Consider the following 17,099-nt stretch of genomic DNA (forward strand, 5'->3'; position numbering starts at 1 on the left):
TAAAACTAACAGCTATAAAGAGGACTAATTGTGCCTCTTTGTGGAAGAGAAAATTATTGATTAAGTTGCAGTGTATTTATTAGAAACATGAACTTCATTATTTCTAGTTAGGCTTGTGTGTGAACAGTGGTCTTACCATTGTATGCTATAAGAGCTGTCAATTTCATGCTCGAATTAACTGTTGAAAGTGATTTAGCTAAAAACTGGATTCTGTAGAGAAGTCAGGGATGTTCCTAAGGAGCTTCGTATCAGGCACGGTGTGAGGCTTGTGGTGCTGCTGGCACCAAGAGTGCACGCACCAGGGAAGGAGAGAGAGCCTTCCTCTGGGGAGATTCAGGAAAGGAAGGTGGTGTGCTTTGAGAATTGCAATAGACGTGAATGGGGGTGGGGGGATTTCAGAGGACGACGGCACAGAGAGCAGAGAGGGAGGCATGAACGTCTGAATTTTTCAGGGAACAGTAGGAGATCTGGTAACTAGTGTTTTGGGGGCTGGGAGGATGTGGGAGAAATCAAATAGAAAGGAAGTTGGAGAGGTCCTGAGGGCTTTGCTGCCATGGTAAGAAATGTAGCCTCCATTCTGTAGTAGGGAGCAGGAGTGAGAGAATGGACTTGTGTGTTAGGCAGATAACCCTGGCAGCCTTGAAAGGGGGCCCAGGGAGGGGATGTTTACAATCTGGACCAGTAGAAGGACTTACATTTTCTTGAACTTATGGTTGAGGTAATCAGAGGTAGACTTGATGGAACCTGTACCTGTTTAGAGGGAAGGGAAAAACTTGTCTGGTGTTTTGGGGTGGCAGTGGGGGTTCATATGTGAGACTGGGAATCTTGGAGAAAGAGCAGGTTTGGGGCTAGAAGGTGGGGTGGACTTTTCAATTTCTTTTAAAAACTCATTCTTTAAAAACTTAAATTTCATTTAAGACTTATTCTCCCTTCTCCAGATATCATCGACCCTGCCATTCTGCGCCCAGGTCGGCTGGACAAAACACTCTTTGTGGGTTTGCCACCCCCAGCAGACCGTCTTGCCATCTTAAAAACTATCACCAAAGTGAGTAAAGAAAATGGCGTATTCTTTTAGTTCTCTCAGTAACTACAGTTACAACAGGTACTAATTCAGGATGACTGAATACTTTCTTTACTCTAGCTTTAAATATTTGTCCAGTCTAGATCTCCCAAAAAGGTAGGTGAACTATTTTTGGTCATTGAAAATCCTTTCATTTTTGTTTTTATTTGCTTAAGATGAAAGTAATTTAAATAAATTAGAAAACTGAGAAAGCAGAAGGATATATTTGGAGGTTAATGTTCAATGAATATATTAGACATATCACTGAAATGACATTTTCTATTCCTTTAGATGGTTGATTGTTGCTTCTAGAAGAATTAACATTAGCTCATGTTTGAAATGGAATAGAAATATTTGGAGCTGAAAAGTACATAGATGTAGGCCCAACATAAACATCCAGAGAAAAATTCAGTTTCAATAACACCATGTTGAATTCTGTCCTCCACATTCATGTATTTCAGTGTTTAAAAAAATATATTACACAAAACAGTGGGTTCATTTATAATAACCATATATAACATAGTTTGCTCCATTTCAACCCCCCAATTCTTCCCCTTTTCCTCCCCTCATCCCTCCCCCAGATCCCCTTCCTCTACTCTACTGGTCTTCCTTCTATGTATTTATCATTTTATTAATTTGTGTATTATAGCTGTATGTGAAAGCTAAATTCATTGTAACTTATTCACACGTGCATGTAACATAATTTAATTTCATTCCACAGTTCCTTCCCTTTCCCATCCTTCCTCTGTCCCCCTCAGTTCCCTTCCTCTTTTCCGTGCTCCCATTTGCACGAGGCTCTTGCATTTCTAAAATGCTTATTTCTCTCCAGTTTCTGCATATGAGAGAAAACTTTTGACTCCTGGCTTTCCAAATCTGACTTATTTCACTTAGCAAGATGTGCCCTATCAATTCTGCCCTTTCACCAGCAAATTATTTCCTTCTTTATTGCTGAGTAAATACCATAGTTTGTTCATCTACTCATCTGTTGATGGGCTCCTACGCTTGTTCCTTATCTTGGCTGTTGTGAAGTGTGCTGCTGTAAACATTGCTCTGCATGTATCCCTATAGTCTGCTGATTTTAGTTCTTTTGGATAAATACCAAGAAGTGGGTTAGCTGGGTCACAAGGTGGTTCCATTCCTAGTATTTTGAGAAGTCTCTATCCTGGTTCCCAAAGCAGTTGTACTAATTTGCAAATGCACCAACAATTAATGAGAGTACACTTGCCCCACATCCTCAACTTTTCCTTCAGAATTATAGGTTATCAATGACTTATTTGTACCCTATATCCTCAATGATCTGCAAATTAAATAATATGCATATATACTCACAATATTTTTAGCAAAATATAATATTTTTCAGTAAGTTGGGGAGCAGTATCTTCCCAAAGCAGATACATTTTTCTCTGGACAATATTTATAAGGATTATTTTAATCATAAACTACAGTGACTTGACTTTTGATCTGCATCTAAAATAAACACACCTAGTAACAAACTGTTACTCTCTATGTATTCCAACTTTTAAGATGCCTATATAGAGCTGGGCACAGTGGCACACGCCTGTAATCCCAGTGGTTTGGGAGGCTGAGGCAGGTGGATTGCAAGTTCAAAGCCAGCCTCAGCAAAAAGTGAGGCTCTAAGCAACTGAGTGAGACCCTGTCTCTAAATAAAATACAAAATAGGACTGGGGATGTGACTCAGTGGTGGAGTGCTCCTGAGATCAATCCCCAGTCTCCCCCATGCACCCCCTCCCCCCTAAAAAGAAAGATGCCTATACAAAATTGATGTTTTTAAGAAAACACTAATAAGAGTTGGATGCAAAATACAAAGGAGAAAGTAAGTCACCCCAGATTGCACTATGTAAATAATATATATTGACATTTAGTGCAGCCATCATTGCAAACCTCCATGCAGCAGGGTCGGTGAGTGATTAAATGAATAAAAATGAGGGGGAATAAACATAATATGTTATTTTTAAAAAATTAATTTTATTTGAGAATTAAAAGAACAAATTGAAAGAGATTAATTCTTAAATATTTCTTTATTATAGTAGGTTTTCTTAGTATTCCAGGAAATAGAAAAGGAGGGTTCCCTACTGAACTCATTCTATAAAGCTAATATCACCCTCATACCCAAACCAGGAAAAGACACATCAAGGAAAGAAAATTTTAGACCAATATCCTTGATGAATATAGATGCAAAGATCCTTAACAAAATATTGGCAAATCATATCCAAAAACATTAAGAAAATTGTGCACCATGATCAAGTGGGGTTGGAATGCAAGGATGGTTCAACATTCGTAAATCAATAAACATAATCTATCATGTCAGTAGACTTAAGGATAAGAATCATATGGTTATTTCAATTGACGCAGAGAAAGCATTTGACAAAATACAACACCCCTTCATGCTCAAAACCCTAGAAAAAATAGGGATAGTAGGAACATACCTGAACATTGTAAAGGCTATTTATGCTAAGCCCATGGCCAACATCATTCTTAATGGAGAATAACTGAAACCATTCCCTTTAAAAACGGGAACAAGACAGGGATGTCCTCTTTCAACATTTCTATTCAACATTGGCCTCGAAACTCTAGCCAGAGCAATTAGGCAGACTAAAGAAATTAAAGGGATACGAATAGTTAAAGAGTAACTTAAGCTGTCACTATTTGCGGATGACATGATTCTACATTTAGAGGATCCAGAAACCTCCTCCAGAAAACTTCTAGACCTCATCAATGAATTCAGCAAAATAGCAGGCTATAAAATCAACACACATAAATCTACAGCATTTTTATACACAAGCGACGAAACAGCTTAAAGGGAAATGAGGAAAACAACTCCATTTGCAATAGCCTCAAAAAAAATAAAATACTTGGGCATCAATCTAACCAAAGAGGTAAAAGATCTCTACAATGAAAACTACAAAACACTGAAGAAAGAAATTAAGGAAGACCTTAGAAGATGGAAAGATCTCCCATGTTCTTGGATAGGCAGAATTAATATTGTCAAAATGGCCATACTACCTAAAGTGCTATACAGATTCAGTGCAATTCCAATTAAAATCCCAATGACGTACCTCACAGAAATAGAGCAAACAATCATGAAATTCATCTGGAAGAATAAGAAACCCAGAATAGCTAAAGCAATCCTTAGCAGGAAGAATGGAGCAGGAGGTATCGCAATACCAGAACTTCAACTATACTACAAAGCAATAGTAACAAAAACGGCATGGTATTGGCACCAAAATAGACAGGTAGATCAATGGTACAGAATAGAGGACACAGACACAAACCCAAATAAATACAATTTTCTCATACTAGACAAAGGTGCCAAAAATATGCAATGGAGAAAAGATAGCCTCTTCAATAAATGGTGCTGGCAAAACTGTAAATCCATATGCAACAGAATGAAACTAAACCCCTATTTCTCACCCTGCACAAAACTCAACTCACAATGGATCAAGGACCTTAAAATCAGACCAGAGACCCTGCATCTTATAGAAGAAAAAATAGGTCCAAATCTTCACCTTGTTGGCTTAGGATCAGACTTCCTTAACAGGACTCCCGTAGCACAAGAAATAAAAGCAAGAATCAATAACTGGGATAGACGCAAACTAAATAGCTTTCTCTCAGCAGAGGAAACTATCAGCAATGCGAAGAGAAAGCCTACAGAGTGGGAGAATATCTTTGCCACTCATACTTCAGATAGAGCACTAATTTCCAGAATATATAAAGAACTCAAAAAACTCTACACCAAGAATACAAATAACCCAATCAACAAATGGGCTAAGGAAATGAACAGATACTTCACAGAAGAAGATCTACAAGCAATCAACAGATATATGAAAAAATGTTCAACATCTTTAGTAATAAGAGAAATGCAAATGAAAACTACCCTAAGATTCCATCTCACCCCAATTAGAATGGCGATTATCAAGAATACAAGCAACAATAGGTGTTGGAGAGGATGTGGGGAAAAAAGTACACTCATACATTGCTGGTGGGACTGCAAATTAGTGCAGCCACTCTGGAAAGCAGTGTGGAGATTCCTTAGAAAACTTGGAATGGACCTACCATTTGACCCAGCTATCTCACTCCTCGGCCTATACCCAAAGGACTTAAAATCAGCATACTACAGAGATACAGCCACATCAGTGTTCATAGCAGCTCAATTCACAGTAGCCAGACTATGGAACCAAACTAGATGCCCTTCAGTTGATGAATGGGTAAAGAAACTGTGGTATATATATATATACAACGGAATATTACTCAGCTATAAAGAATAATAAAATTATGGCATTTGCAGGCAAATGGATGAAATTGGAGAATATCATGTTAAGTGAGATAAACCAATCCCAAAAATCCAAAAGAGGAATGATCTCACTGATAAGCGGATGATGACACTTAATGGGGGGTGGGAGGGGAACAAGAATGGAGGAAAGAGGGACTGTATAGAGGGAAAAGAGAGGTGGGAGGGGTGGGGGGGAGGAAAAAATAACGGAATGAATCAAACATCATTACTCTATATAAATATATGAATATGCAAATGGTATGCTGTTACTCCATGTACAAACAGAAACAACATGTATCCCATTTGTTTATAATGAAAATAAATTAAAAAAAAAAAAAAAAAAAAAACAGATTACACCCTACTCCCAGAGTTCTTGCCAGTGCAGATAGGTCCCAAGAATTTGTTTCCAACAAGTCCCAGCTGACTTTACTGCTGCTTGGCTGCTTGTCCAGGGACACACTGTGAAACCACTGCCTCATAAGTTTCTCCTATGCTTATTGATAAACACGTTGCATTGACTGTTAGGGTACCTTATCATTCTGTACACCTGTTTGGCTCGAACTAGATTTTGAAATCTGGGAGTCCAGATGTCATTGATTTGAAGATGATGGTTAATATTCCTGTACCTTCTTAAACACTTGTTAATTACCTATCACATAAAAGTCCTAATTGATTAATTTATTATTCATTACTCTAGCTGGCAAAGCAGCATCCCTCAGATGTAGTTTGCAAATTCAGAAGTGCATTCTGGGGAATTCAGTGATAGAATATCAGATGGTAATAATAGAACTAAAGGAAAACATTTATCTGCAGAGTCAGGAACATATCTGAAATCTTCTACTGAGTATGCAAGGACTCTAACCATGAATATATATTCAGTTTAATTCCGTAATTATACCTTTATTTCCCCATTGCTAATGGTATGTCCTATTCTTTATTACCTTGCCTATATGTCCCATTGGATAAGAAGTTTTTGTTATTTCCCTTCATATCTAATACATTTTGGCAAGCCTATTTCTACAAATAAATGCTTCTTTGTAGTGTCTTAAAAAAAAATAGGTTTTCTTTCCTAACAGAAAGTTAAAAAAAAAAATTAGAAAACTGAGAAAGCAGATGAAATTATTATTTTTAAGTATACATTTCAGACAAATCAGTTAATAAGATAATCAACCACGATCATGTCCATCAGTCATAATCATAGCTTAATATTTAAATAGATCTAGTACTTGGAACAGCAATTTCACCACAATTGTTTCTAGTTAATATTGAATCATCTTTTGTTTGTATTTCCTCATTAGCCTTATTCTTTTATTCTGTTTATTAAGTGTATTTTTCTTGAATTCTTTCCATGATCAAATACATCTGTCTGTTGTCTTTATAGCTGGATAAAAGTTTAGCTGGAAATAATTCTTGTTTGGTCACAGTTTTCACTATTGTCTTCATAAGTATTGCAATGTGATTTTTGGATTCTGAATGTGTTTGTAAAGATGTCTGAGTCCAGTGATCTCACTCACCTGGCACCATGTCCCAGGGTTACACAGTACCATGAGAAATGGTGTGACTTTGTAATTCCTCCTGATTCTGATGAAATTCCCTTTTTGGTGTGTCTGAGGACTTTAACATTCTCTACGAATATCTTCTCCTCAGGCTGTTTTCCTTCATAGTTGAGTATCAGTGGACATTCACAAGACTTTGTCACCTTACCCTCTTTCCTCACTGCTCCTTCCTGGCAAGGGAGGTTTGATTATGAGTCATCCCTGATTTTTCTCTTTCCATTCCCCTCCATTTTCTTTTCTTGTTTTCTTTCTTTCTTTTTTTTTCTTTTTTTCTTTTTTTTTTTTATATATATATTTTGTTTTAGTTGTAGGTAATACCTTTATTTTATTTTTATGTGGTACTGAGGATTGAACCCAGGGCCTCATGCATGCTAGGTGAGCGACTAAGCCACAACCCCAGCCCACCCTCCATTTTCAACATTTGCAACATGTGGGTTTTCCTCTTTCTTTATTTGGTTGCTTTGAGTAAGTTTTTAAACTTCTAACTGTTTTTAGTATTTTCTTCAGATATTGGCAAAGGAAGGTCATGATCCAACTTCCGTGGGTCATCATAACCTGAAACTGCACTGGATAATGTTCATAACTATCTCCAAAAGAAGGGAGGACAGATGAGAAGAGAAGGCTGCTCAGCTTTGTGAGTTAAAAAGTTCCCACCAATGGAGGACAAAGGTGGAAGACAAGATGGTTCAACCAAAAACTGAAATTCAGCATGCCAGAACTAAGGCAGTATCAGGGAATAGCAAAAGGGGCTCAAAAGGAAACTCTTTAGAGTATTTAATTAACAGGACATTGGATAACTGTAGAGTTGAGGGAGAACAAGAAAGCAGGTAAATTCTCTTCATGAGCATTACCCAAGTGATGGTGTCTAACAGGAAGTTGGATTCATGGCTGGGAATTCAGAAGAGTCCTCTGGTTGGATTATGGTGTTGCCTGCCATTAGCATATTGCTGGTAGTCAAAGCTGTGAAAATGTATTGCTTAGTTCAGTGTCAAGACAGTTTTACCACCACCCTACTCCACATCCCAGGGAACATTTTGAATTGTCTTTGAGATGTTTGTCACCAGGAAAGGGAGTGTTGCTACTGTCAAATATCCTATAGCAAACGGGAGAGCCAAACACACAACCCAAAGAATTATCTAGCCCAAAATGCCAATATCCCAAGGGTAACAAAGCCTGCTTTGCTGTATATACTTATTTCTCTGTATCAAGCAAGTTTAATGGCATTTTCTTTGCATTTCTTTGGCTCCATCATGAGGAACTCCAAAAATGAAATTTTGTTCATTTTGGTTAATGTGTATTTAGATACATGTATATATAAGTAAGCACACACATATACACACACATGCAGTTTCTTCTATGAATTTCCCGTAGTCATGGTGACAAATGAAAATGACACACTTGCATATGGGATATCACCAGCTAAAGGCAATGAATAGAGTGCCATCCATTTTTAGATGAGAGGCCTGTGGTGTTCGGAGCCTTACAGATAAGGATCCAGTAGAATGATCACCTCATCATTTCAGAAACTGGTTCATTCTTGTAATGATACCCTCATCATGGAATAACTTTACACTTCCTTTTTTTAGAATTTCATCACCATTTCAAAAAATTATGAACCCTCTTACCAAGGTTTGAATGCTTCCACATATCTGCTTCAAGAATAAAATGATAAAGGAAATAATGTCATAAAATATTTACCTAAAATCAGCACTCTTTTACTTAGTTGACAAGTGCTCACTAAAAACTAAGTCTATCCTTGGGCAGACCAAGAAACAAAAGACACAGTCCTTAGCAGTAAGGAACTTGCCTTCAGATGAAAAGGTCATATGAATGTTTATGAAACAACAATAGACATATTAATCCACTCCTGAGGAGGGGAAATAAAGTGACTGAATAGCCTCCCAATTTCAGTTTTATCATAGAAGTATAAAGAAAAAAGTCAAGAAGAAAGCACGCTGAAATATTCCTTGTGCTCGCTGTGGGAGTAGGATTATAGGTGTTTTTGGCTGTCAGTGCTGTCCAGCCAGTGAGCACCAGGAACATAGCTGAGCGTGTGAGTCTGTTGTTAGAGAGGGAGAACGCACTCCAAGAGAACTGGGGAGAAAGGCGTTTGAGTAAGAGGGTGTTAAAAGGGGCTTGTGTTAGATTTGGGAAGGGTTTAATGTGGGGCCTTGCCCTCAATTGCTGTCAGAAAGCAAGTGTAATTCTTTGGTTTGTTGTCCTCTTAAATGTTACCTAGAAGGGAGAAAGACATGTGATTGGTAAAGAAACAGCCATTCTTTCTGTTGGCCAGGATGGGGGCATCGTTTGGTCATTTCTGTCTTGGACACTGTTCATGCTGTGTCCGTGCTCGGACGTTACAGAGTGGCCTGTTGTCTTGATCCATCAGGGTCATGCAGTGGCCTCATCTGAAGGCCACATTCTGAGGAATTGTGTCTGTTCAGCAGCTGAATGCCCCAGCATCCCTGTGGGGGCCCATCTGATCATCTCAGGCCACTTGTTGGATGTCAGGGGCTGCTTTTCTCTTTCTCGACTGCTTTATGTGTCCAGGTTTTCTATTCTGAAGATGTATGTACATATTCTGTTTGTTTGCAAGAAGAATCATCTGGCATAAATGTGGAGGTTAGAGAGGAGCTGAGAATTAGATAGAAAAGGACTACAGCCTCCAAGTACAGAGTTAAGCATATGGAAGGAAGGAAAAGCCCAAAAGAGACATTTTCATGGAAAATCAATTTGACTTTGAAAGCAACTTCTGTAACATTGTGGTTTAGGCCCTTCTCAGTCTCAGCATATGTGTGTGCTAAACACAGGTGGGTTTGGAGGAATTTTTCTCTTTTGCTTTAGAGTATATTTTTGTTTACATCTTGATTATGCCCTTTTCTCAGCCTTGGAAACTTGCTGAACAGAACTGCTCAGGAGGAGCAGTACCCACATCCAGCTATCCTTTCTGCCCTGCTGGTCCCCATCCTCTGATGTCTCTGAGGAGAGTGGTATACTGCAGCTTCACATTCCCATCTTCCCGTCTCTCTCCAAAGGTCCCGATTGCTTTTATTTAAAGAATGTGTGGATGGCTAAAGCAGGGCACAAGTAGAGGAAGGAAAATATCTCATTCCAGAGGGATAGTCCATAAGTCAGATTTCTGTCCACATAGATTCTCTGTAAATCAATAGAAAGTGAGATAGATTGGCTTTTCATGGGCCGAGTATGTAGCTTAGTGATAGCACACTAACTAGCCTTGTATGTGCAAGGCCCCGGATTTAATCACCAACATCACAAAATAAATAAATGTGTATATGTGCACGTTTGTATGTGTGAGAGTGAAAGAGCTACCTACTTTTTAAAAACATCTTTCAATGCTTAATCTATTTCACAGTTCCCAATTTTTGACTTTAATTTTCTAGGCTGTCCTATATAGTTTTCCCTGTCTGTTAATATCTGAGAGAATGGACTAAAATTCTGTAGTCTTGTTCTTAAAAGTATGATATGATTTGTTGATTGGACCAACTTCTTGGTATCTTTTGGTATCAGAGTTTCTTTAAGAAGGATAAGGATGATATTCTAATCTTTTTAAATATTTTATGGTGATGATTTGGGGTTTCTTTTTTCACATAAGATTTTTATTAGACATACAGTAAAGGAAAGTTTGAACATATTTTTCAGTGGCCAGTGTTAAAAATAAAGATTATTCATAAAAATAAGAATCACTTTTTTCCTATAAAAGGGAATTAAAGAATTATAAGAATTTACACCTCTTGCCATAGCTTCAAAGATTCCATCAGAGAAGTAAATTATGTGGGTGTTTTAAAAATTCTTAAAGAAGACCATACACATATACCCAATTTTACCTCAAGTGCAAAAGAATATATGTTCAAGGTAATTCAACTTTCATTTCTTCCTAATTCCCAGCCATGTTAGGCCACGATGATATGTTCAACAAGAGGCCTATTGCTAAAAACCACCTTGGACAAGTAGATTTTTCCACAACTTCTTTCTTGTGTCATTAAAACTTGTCCTTATTTCAGAAAACCACAAAGATTTTTTGATGTCTGCAAATAGTTTGAGAGAAGGCATACAGGCTTTAAAGTCATGATAAAAATGCCACTAAAAAGCCAGTATTCACAAAATCATGTATTTTTAACATTTTCTTGTTGGAGGTAACAGCATTCTTTTATAGTTCCAGCACCTCTGGAAGTTTTGGAAGGAGTATTCCTTGAGCCAAGGAATTCAAGGCCAGCTTATGTCGAGACCCTGTCTCAATAAATAGAAAAAACTCTAGCATCTCATAAGACTAAAACATAATATTAACATTTCACCTAAACATTATCTATTAAATTCTTATGACTGGTAATAGTATCTTATTAAATATTTGATATAATAGTAACTAGCATTTATTAAGTATTTACTCTTCTCTTGGTACTATTTTTATTCTAAACATAAGAATATTCTTACACTTTGAATCTACCCTTTGAAGTATTTAAATACTTAAATATTTTACTGGTAGGCAAATTGTCACCAAAAAGCAGGATACAAAGTCATGTTTTATGTGTATGTTCAAAGACTATGAAGAAATTGTAGAATTACTATTACTGTGTTATGGAGTTGTGACCGGTTCATTTATCCTTCTTTAGTTTTTCACAATCAGCTATGTAAATAAAATTAATCACTAATTCCAGATTCTCTGTAACTAAGAGTATATTTGTGTGACTAAATTAAATTTATAAAAATAGTAGTTTACCTTTAATTACTTTTTGTACATGTGGTTCCATAACAGTGCTTCATTCAGAATTAGAGAAAGTATTAGTGGAAATTAGCTATAATTCCTTTTCTCTAAATTGTGGTGCAATGTACATAAAATTTACTGTTTTTTACTATGTGGTTCTGTGGCGTTAAGCACCTCCACCCGGCTGTGCAACTTTATCACCATCTTTCCCATTCTCCCAAAGTGAAACTCTATTCCCTACGGCAACCCCTGGCAACAAGCATTCTACTTTTTTTTCTGAATTTGCCTACTCTGAGTAGCTCATAGAAGTACCTTTATGAAGAGGTAATACAATAAGTAGTGTAGGAAAACAAACTTAGTTACACATGATTCTAAGTATTTTATAGCCTAGTGCCATTTCAATAAATGATTCTACACATATTTTATTTTATACTTTTTTAAGATGCCATTAAAAAACATGATTCATCAGCCTTATTTCTACAAATGGGATAATAATGTTACTCTGGAAACTTTTGGAGGTATCCTATATAGACCACACCTCATGGTCCCAGAAAAAGGCAATCTGTTACTTTCTTTTATGTGAAAATATTTTTCAAATTATTTATTTTTTGAAGGATTAATTTGCTAAGCTTAAGAAAACTTGTGTGTCTCTAGGGGCTGGGGAGATAGCTCAGTCTGTCCCTGGGTTCAATCACCAGCACCGTGAAAAAAAAAAAAAAAAAGAAAAGAAAACTTGTGTGTCTCTAAATAGGTAATAGTTGGTTTTCTAAAAAATTCATAACCCATCTCATTTAGTTATTATGACTCATTATGTATTGAGCTTTCTTTCATAAAATATTTTACTTAAACAAAGGAGACCCTAAGTATTGAAAACTTATAACAGTTCTCAACATGCAGATGGTAGAAAAATTCCTCCTGAGTTCTCATGGAGAGCCGCAAAACATGTGGTGACCAATGTCTTCAACAGAATCCCTGAAGTAAATACAGAAGCCTCTCAGATTGAGCTAGAATGAGCCAGATCATTCTCTTATGTAAGTTGTGAGGATGTGACTCAAAGCCAGTTCATTTAGATATTGGGAAGAATAAATTCATTGTCTTCAGGTAATCCCTGGTGAATTTATTTCTTATGATTGGACTTTTGATTAAACAAGGCAGTAGATAGTTTGGGGTAAAAATCTCCAACAGCACATGGGGTATACATTGGGAAGAACCATGTGCCATGTGATAGCCAAGGTAAGGCTGGGAGGTTCTATGAACGTTAAACCCCTCATAATAGCTCATGCCTTCCTTGGTAGCCCTCACCCCCTTACCCCACACCTCCAAAAGTGATGGCTAGAGATGCGCAATAAGATGTGTTCCAGCAGGAGCTTTCTAACTCAGTAACTGCTTGGACAGTCCCAGTTCTTCTCCATTGCAGTACCCCTGTGATATGTTACCATCACTATTTAAACCAGTTCCCCCCTCCCTTCCCAAACAGATCATGAAATTATATATATTCAATTAGAGATAAGGTAGTATCTCCTTCAGTGATCAAAACATTTTAAAAGGGCTGGGGATACAGCTCAGTAGGTAGAGTGCTTGTATTGCAAGGCTCTGGGTTCAATTCCCAGCACTGCAAAAAAAAAAAAAAAAATTAATAGAGATTAAAGAATTTTCCAAGGATGCATTCAGTTGCAAATTTGAACTTTGGAACTCGAGTTTCTGTTGCCAGGTCCAATGTTATTTCTGCATTTTTTGTCTTCTTTATTGAGCCACAATGGACATATGGAAAAGTGAACATGTCATCAAGTGTTCAGCTCCATGAATTGTTACCAAAAAAGCCTCCATATGGAGAAAGAATATACCCTTCAGATTCACGGAGGGAGACAGTAGAATGGTAGTTACCAAGGGCCACGGACAGGTGTCAGAGTGGGAGGCATGGTGAACTAATGTCTAATGGAGGCAAAGTTTCATTCTGGGAAGACAAGAAAAACTTCCCAAAAATCTCTGGAGAATGTTGATAGTTACCCACCAATGTGGATGTACTAATACAAGAATCTTCATGATTTATCAGATCACAGCAGCTAACAGAGCTGTGGATTTTGCAGGTCTTGAATAGGCCTGTCTGGTAGGGGGTCCTGAGAGGCTGGTGTGTAAGTGGGCAGAGTGACTGGTGATTGTACAAGGTGGCGGCTCCAAACCTGGCCTCCTGGCTCTCTGACAGAATCCCACTCTGGGAGCACTCTGCAAGGCTGATATTTCGCACTAAGATAATAACTTTCATGGCATGTTTATGCACTTGGGTGTATGGGTCCTCTTACAATAGTTATTTCACAAGTTAACACATGCTACAAAGGAACGACTGTGTACAGTACAGATGTTAGTTATGAATCAGAACGATAAACACTGATGAGCATACCGTCTAGCTGCCATACATTGTAAGTCTTTTAAAACAGTGTTTTGTTTGCTTATGTCCTGTAAGCTACAAAAAATGTTTTTGAATGTGTACTGTTGTGTGCTTGGTACTTTGCAAAGTGTTGAGATTCTGAGATGTTCTGATCCTTGTCACTTCAGGTATCTCTTGATATGAGCTGAATGGGAATTGGCTCCAAAGTCAGGGTTGTTTTTGATACAGGATCAAAGAGAGAACATATTGGGCCCAGAGGCCTTGGGGCTTTCAGCGCAGAGCAGGTGGGTTAGTGCTCATTCCCACCCGCCTGGGTTCAGTACTATTCCCTCCTCACAGCCAGCCTGGGATCAGAAGTCAGCACTGCTCCAGTGACCGCCTTGTTTTATCAGGGAACAGAAGCGCTTCTTTGGGCTGAGGCTGTGGCTCAGTGTTAGAGCACATGCTTAGCATGCGTGAGGCACTGGGTTCGATTCTCAGCGCCACGTATAAATAAATGAGTAAAATAAAGGTCTATCAACATCTAAAAAAATATTTAAAAAATAAAAGAAGTGCCTCTTCACCTGTGGAGAGGTTGAGCTGCTGGGCTTTGTTCTTCCTGTTTGCTGGGACTGCACATGAATTCTTCAAACTTCATAACCACAAACGACTTGCCTCTAGCTTTCCCATGTTTGGAGTCTGCTCCTTACCTTCATTTCTCAAAATTGAAACTCTGTGGCACGCGTAGCACTGGTTTGGAAGTAACAACTGGTTTGGGAGTTGATCCTCTTCCCTGAGTTCAGCAGCCACTCCTCTTCCATAAGAGCCTGTGATGTGGATGTGTAAGGGTCTTTAAAGTCCCAACAAAAGCTCGTGTTTCTGTCTTCTTCAGAATGGCACCAAACCTCCCCTGGATGCAGATGTAAATTTGGAAGCAATTGCTGGTGACCTTCGCTGTGATTGCTACACGTAAGTGTTTAACCCTCTAGTCAGTAGACTCTGTGGGGCTGTTTCTTCCTCTGCAGAAGGAGGGGAATGATGCCCATCTCCCCGGTTGTTGGAAGGTTAGATGAGATGTCCTGTGAGGTTCTAAGGTAGGACCTGGCTGGTCCTTGCTGCTTCTTCACAGAATTCCTGGGAACGGGGAGTTGGGTCAGACGTTGCCTCTTGGCCCTCAAGGTTCCCTAACCACATTGCTGTCCCTCACACGTTGTGCTTTCAGAATGTTGGTGCAGATATTATACTCATGACTGGCTGCCACATTATCCAGGTGCCTTTGGAAGTGACACAAAGTACAAATGCCACATTGTCCATGCTGCAGAACCACAGGAGGCATTTTGTCAGCACCCCTTCACACCCACACAGCCTGCAGTTCCAGCAGGAAATCTGACATCTCTGCCTCAACTTTCATATCCTTGTGGTTGTTGTAGTTTTAAGGTTTTTCTTCCTCTTTTTTTTTTTTTTTTTTTTTTTTTTTTTTTTCTTTTTTTTTTCTATCAGGGATGGACCCAGAGGGGTCACACTGAGCCACATCCCCAGCCCTACTGAGACAGGCTCTTGCTAAGTTGTAGGGCCTTGCTAAGTTGCTGGCTTTGAACTTGTGGTCCTCCTCCCTCAGCCTCCCAAGCTGTTGAGGTTGCTGGTGTGTACCACTGCGCCTAGCTGATTTTCATATTTGTAAAATAAATTTGTTAGTTTTCCCAATTGGGGAATACAGGGAAGGAAGTGGAACACATGTTTTAACAGAGACATCACCCCCACCTGTTAGCCCGTTGATTGTCCCTAATATGCTTGGTTTTAGGACATACCTCTAAGGCATGGCCAAGTACGTGGTGCTTTCCCAGCCATGTAAGGCAAGGTAGTTTATGTCTTCATCTTTGAAGGCTTCTGGGGTTTGTTATTCAACAGTATAAATTTATGTCTAATAGCATATCCACTGGTAGTGATTAATGTGCCCAGTTGTTGCTAGTTCTGATTGTGGAATTTCAAGTAACCCTCTTTTATTCAAATATTTCCACTTGAGACCATGCTGATGATTTTTGAGGAGTGTGATCAGGATACGTGGTTTAATCTCTACTTTTTTCATGTGTGGTCATCTAGGACAGGGAATCTCAGTGTTTCTGCCAATCCAGCGATCCTAAGAGACATAATACATGGTGGCCAGCAGTCATATCTCACAGAGTGAAAAACAATGATTCACAGTGAAGGGGAAATAGTGAGGGTCTCAGGCAGGGATTGTGTGGGGCTTACAAATTAGTCTTCCTCCACTGAAGTAGGATGCATCTAACCCTCTAATTACTGATCATACCTATAATCGTGTTTTACCATGTGATCTTGCTTCTTTGAGAAAAGGTATAAGCAAGTAATGAATGATAAACACAGTTTTCATGGCTGAATTTACCCTGGAACAAGTCTTGTGGATCACATCAAATACAGCGTCAGATTATAAAGAGGCTGGTGTTCATATTGACAGTACACATTTTGGATTTTAGTGCCACCATCATCATTTTTTCTTTGTTGCTTATTTACTTCCTTGCATGTTTTTTTTGTTTTTGTTTTTATTTTTGATACTGGAGATTAAACCCAGGGCCACTTAACCACTGAGTTTGACTTTTAATTTACAATCCTCCAGCCTCAGCCTCTTGGCTCCTGTGATTGTAGACATACACCACCACACCCGGTGTTATAATAATTAATGCTTTTTTTTTTTTTGGCAGTGCTGGGGTTCAAACCCAGGGCCTTGTGCTTGCAAGGCGAGCACTCTACCAACTGAGCTATCTCCCCGCCCTAATTAATGCTTTTTGAAAGACACTTCACCACTATTGCCTTCAGTTGTCTGCATTAGTTGACCAATGTAGATTTAACATTAAGAATAAGAATGAATACCTCAGGATATTATTCTTGAATAATGTTAAAACCTCACACTTAGCCAAGCAACACATTGTATGTGAATAGTAATTTAAACTTTGGTGGTCTTTAGTTTCGTGTGTTCTGTGTATCATATAATAAAGATCGTGTGTGGAAATGAGGTTTTCAATTCTGAAATTTATACTCCTTCTCAAAGATTCTTTATAAATTGTTTTAATGCTATAATGGGCCATGTACCA

The 17,099-nt window shown here is 38.4% G+C and overlaps 1 protein-coding gene across 4 annotated transcripts in view; it reads left to right on the plus strand.

The window, feature by feature from the left end:
* Nucleotides 1-17,099, plus strand: part of NVL (nuclear VCP like) — a 136,037-nt gene that overhangs the window by 89,118 nt on the left and 29,820 nt on the right. For all 4 annotated transcript variants that reach the window (XR_013758188.1, XR_013758189.1, XM_079106652.1 and 1 more), the window contains 2 exons: nucleotides 939-1,045; nucleotides 14,885-14,961. Coding sequence is in view for 2 of the 4 variants with exons in the window: in XM_079106652.1 (XP_078962778.1) it covers nucleotides 939-1,045; nucleotides 14,885-14,961 (184 nt within the window). In the remaining 2 variants the exon portion in view is untranslated. The remainder of the gene's footprint in view (nucleotides 1-938; nucleotides 1,046-14,884; nucleotides 14,962-17,099) is intronic.

Source organism: Sciurus vulgaris (assembly GCF_902686455.1).
Source record: "Sciurus vulgaris genome assembly, chromosome: 12".
In the NCBI taxonomy this organism is placed as follows: Eukaryota; Metazoa; Chordata; class Mammalia; order Rodentia; family Sciuridae; genus Sciurus; species Sciurus vulgaris.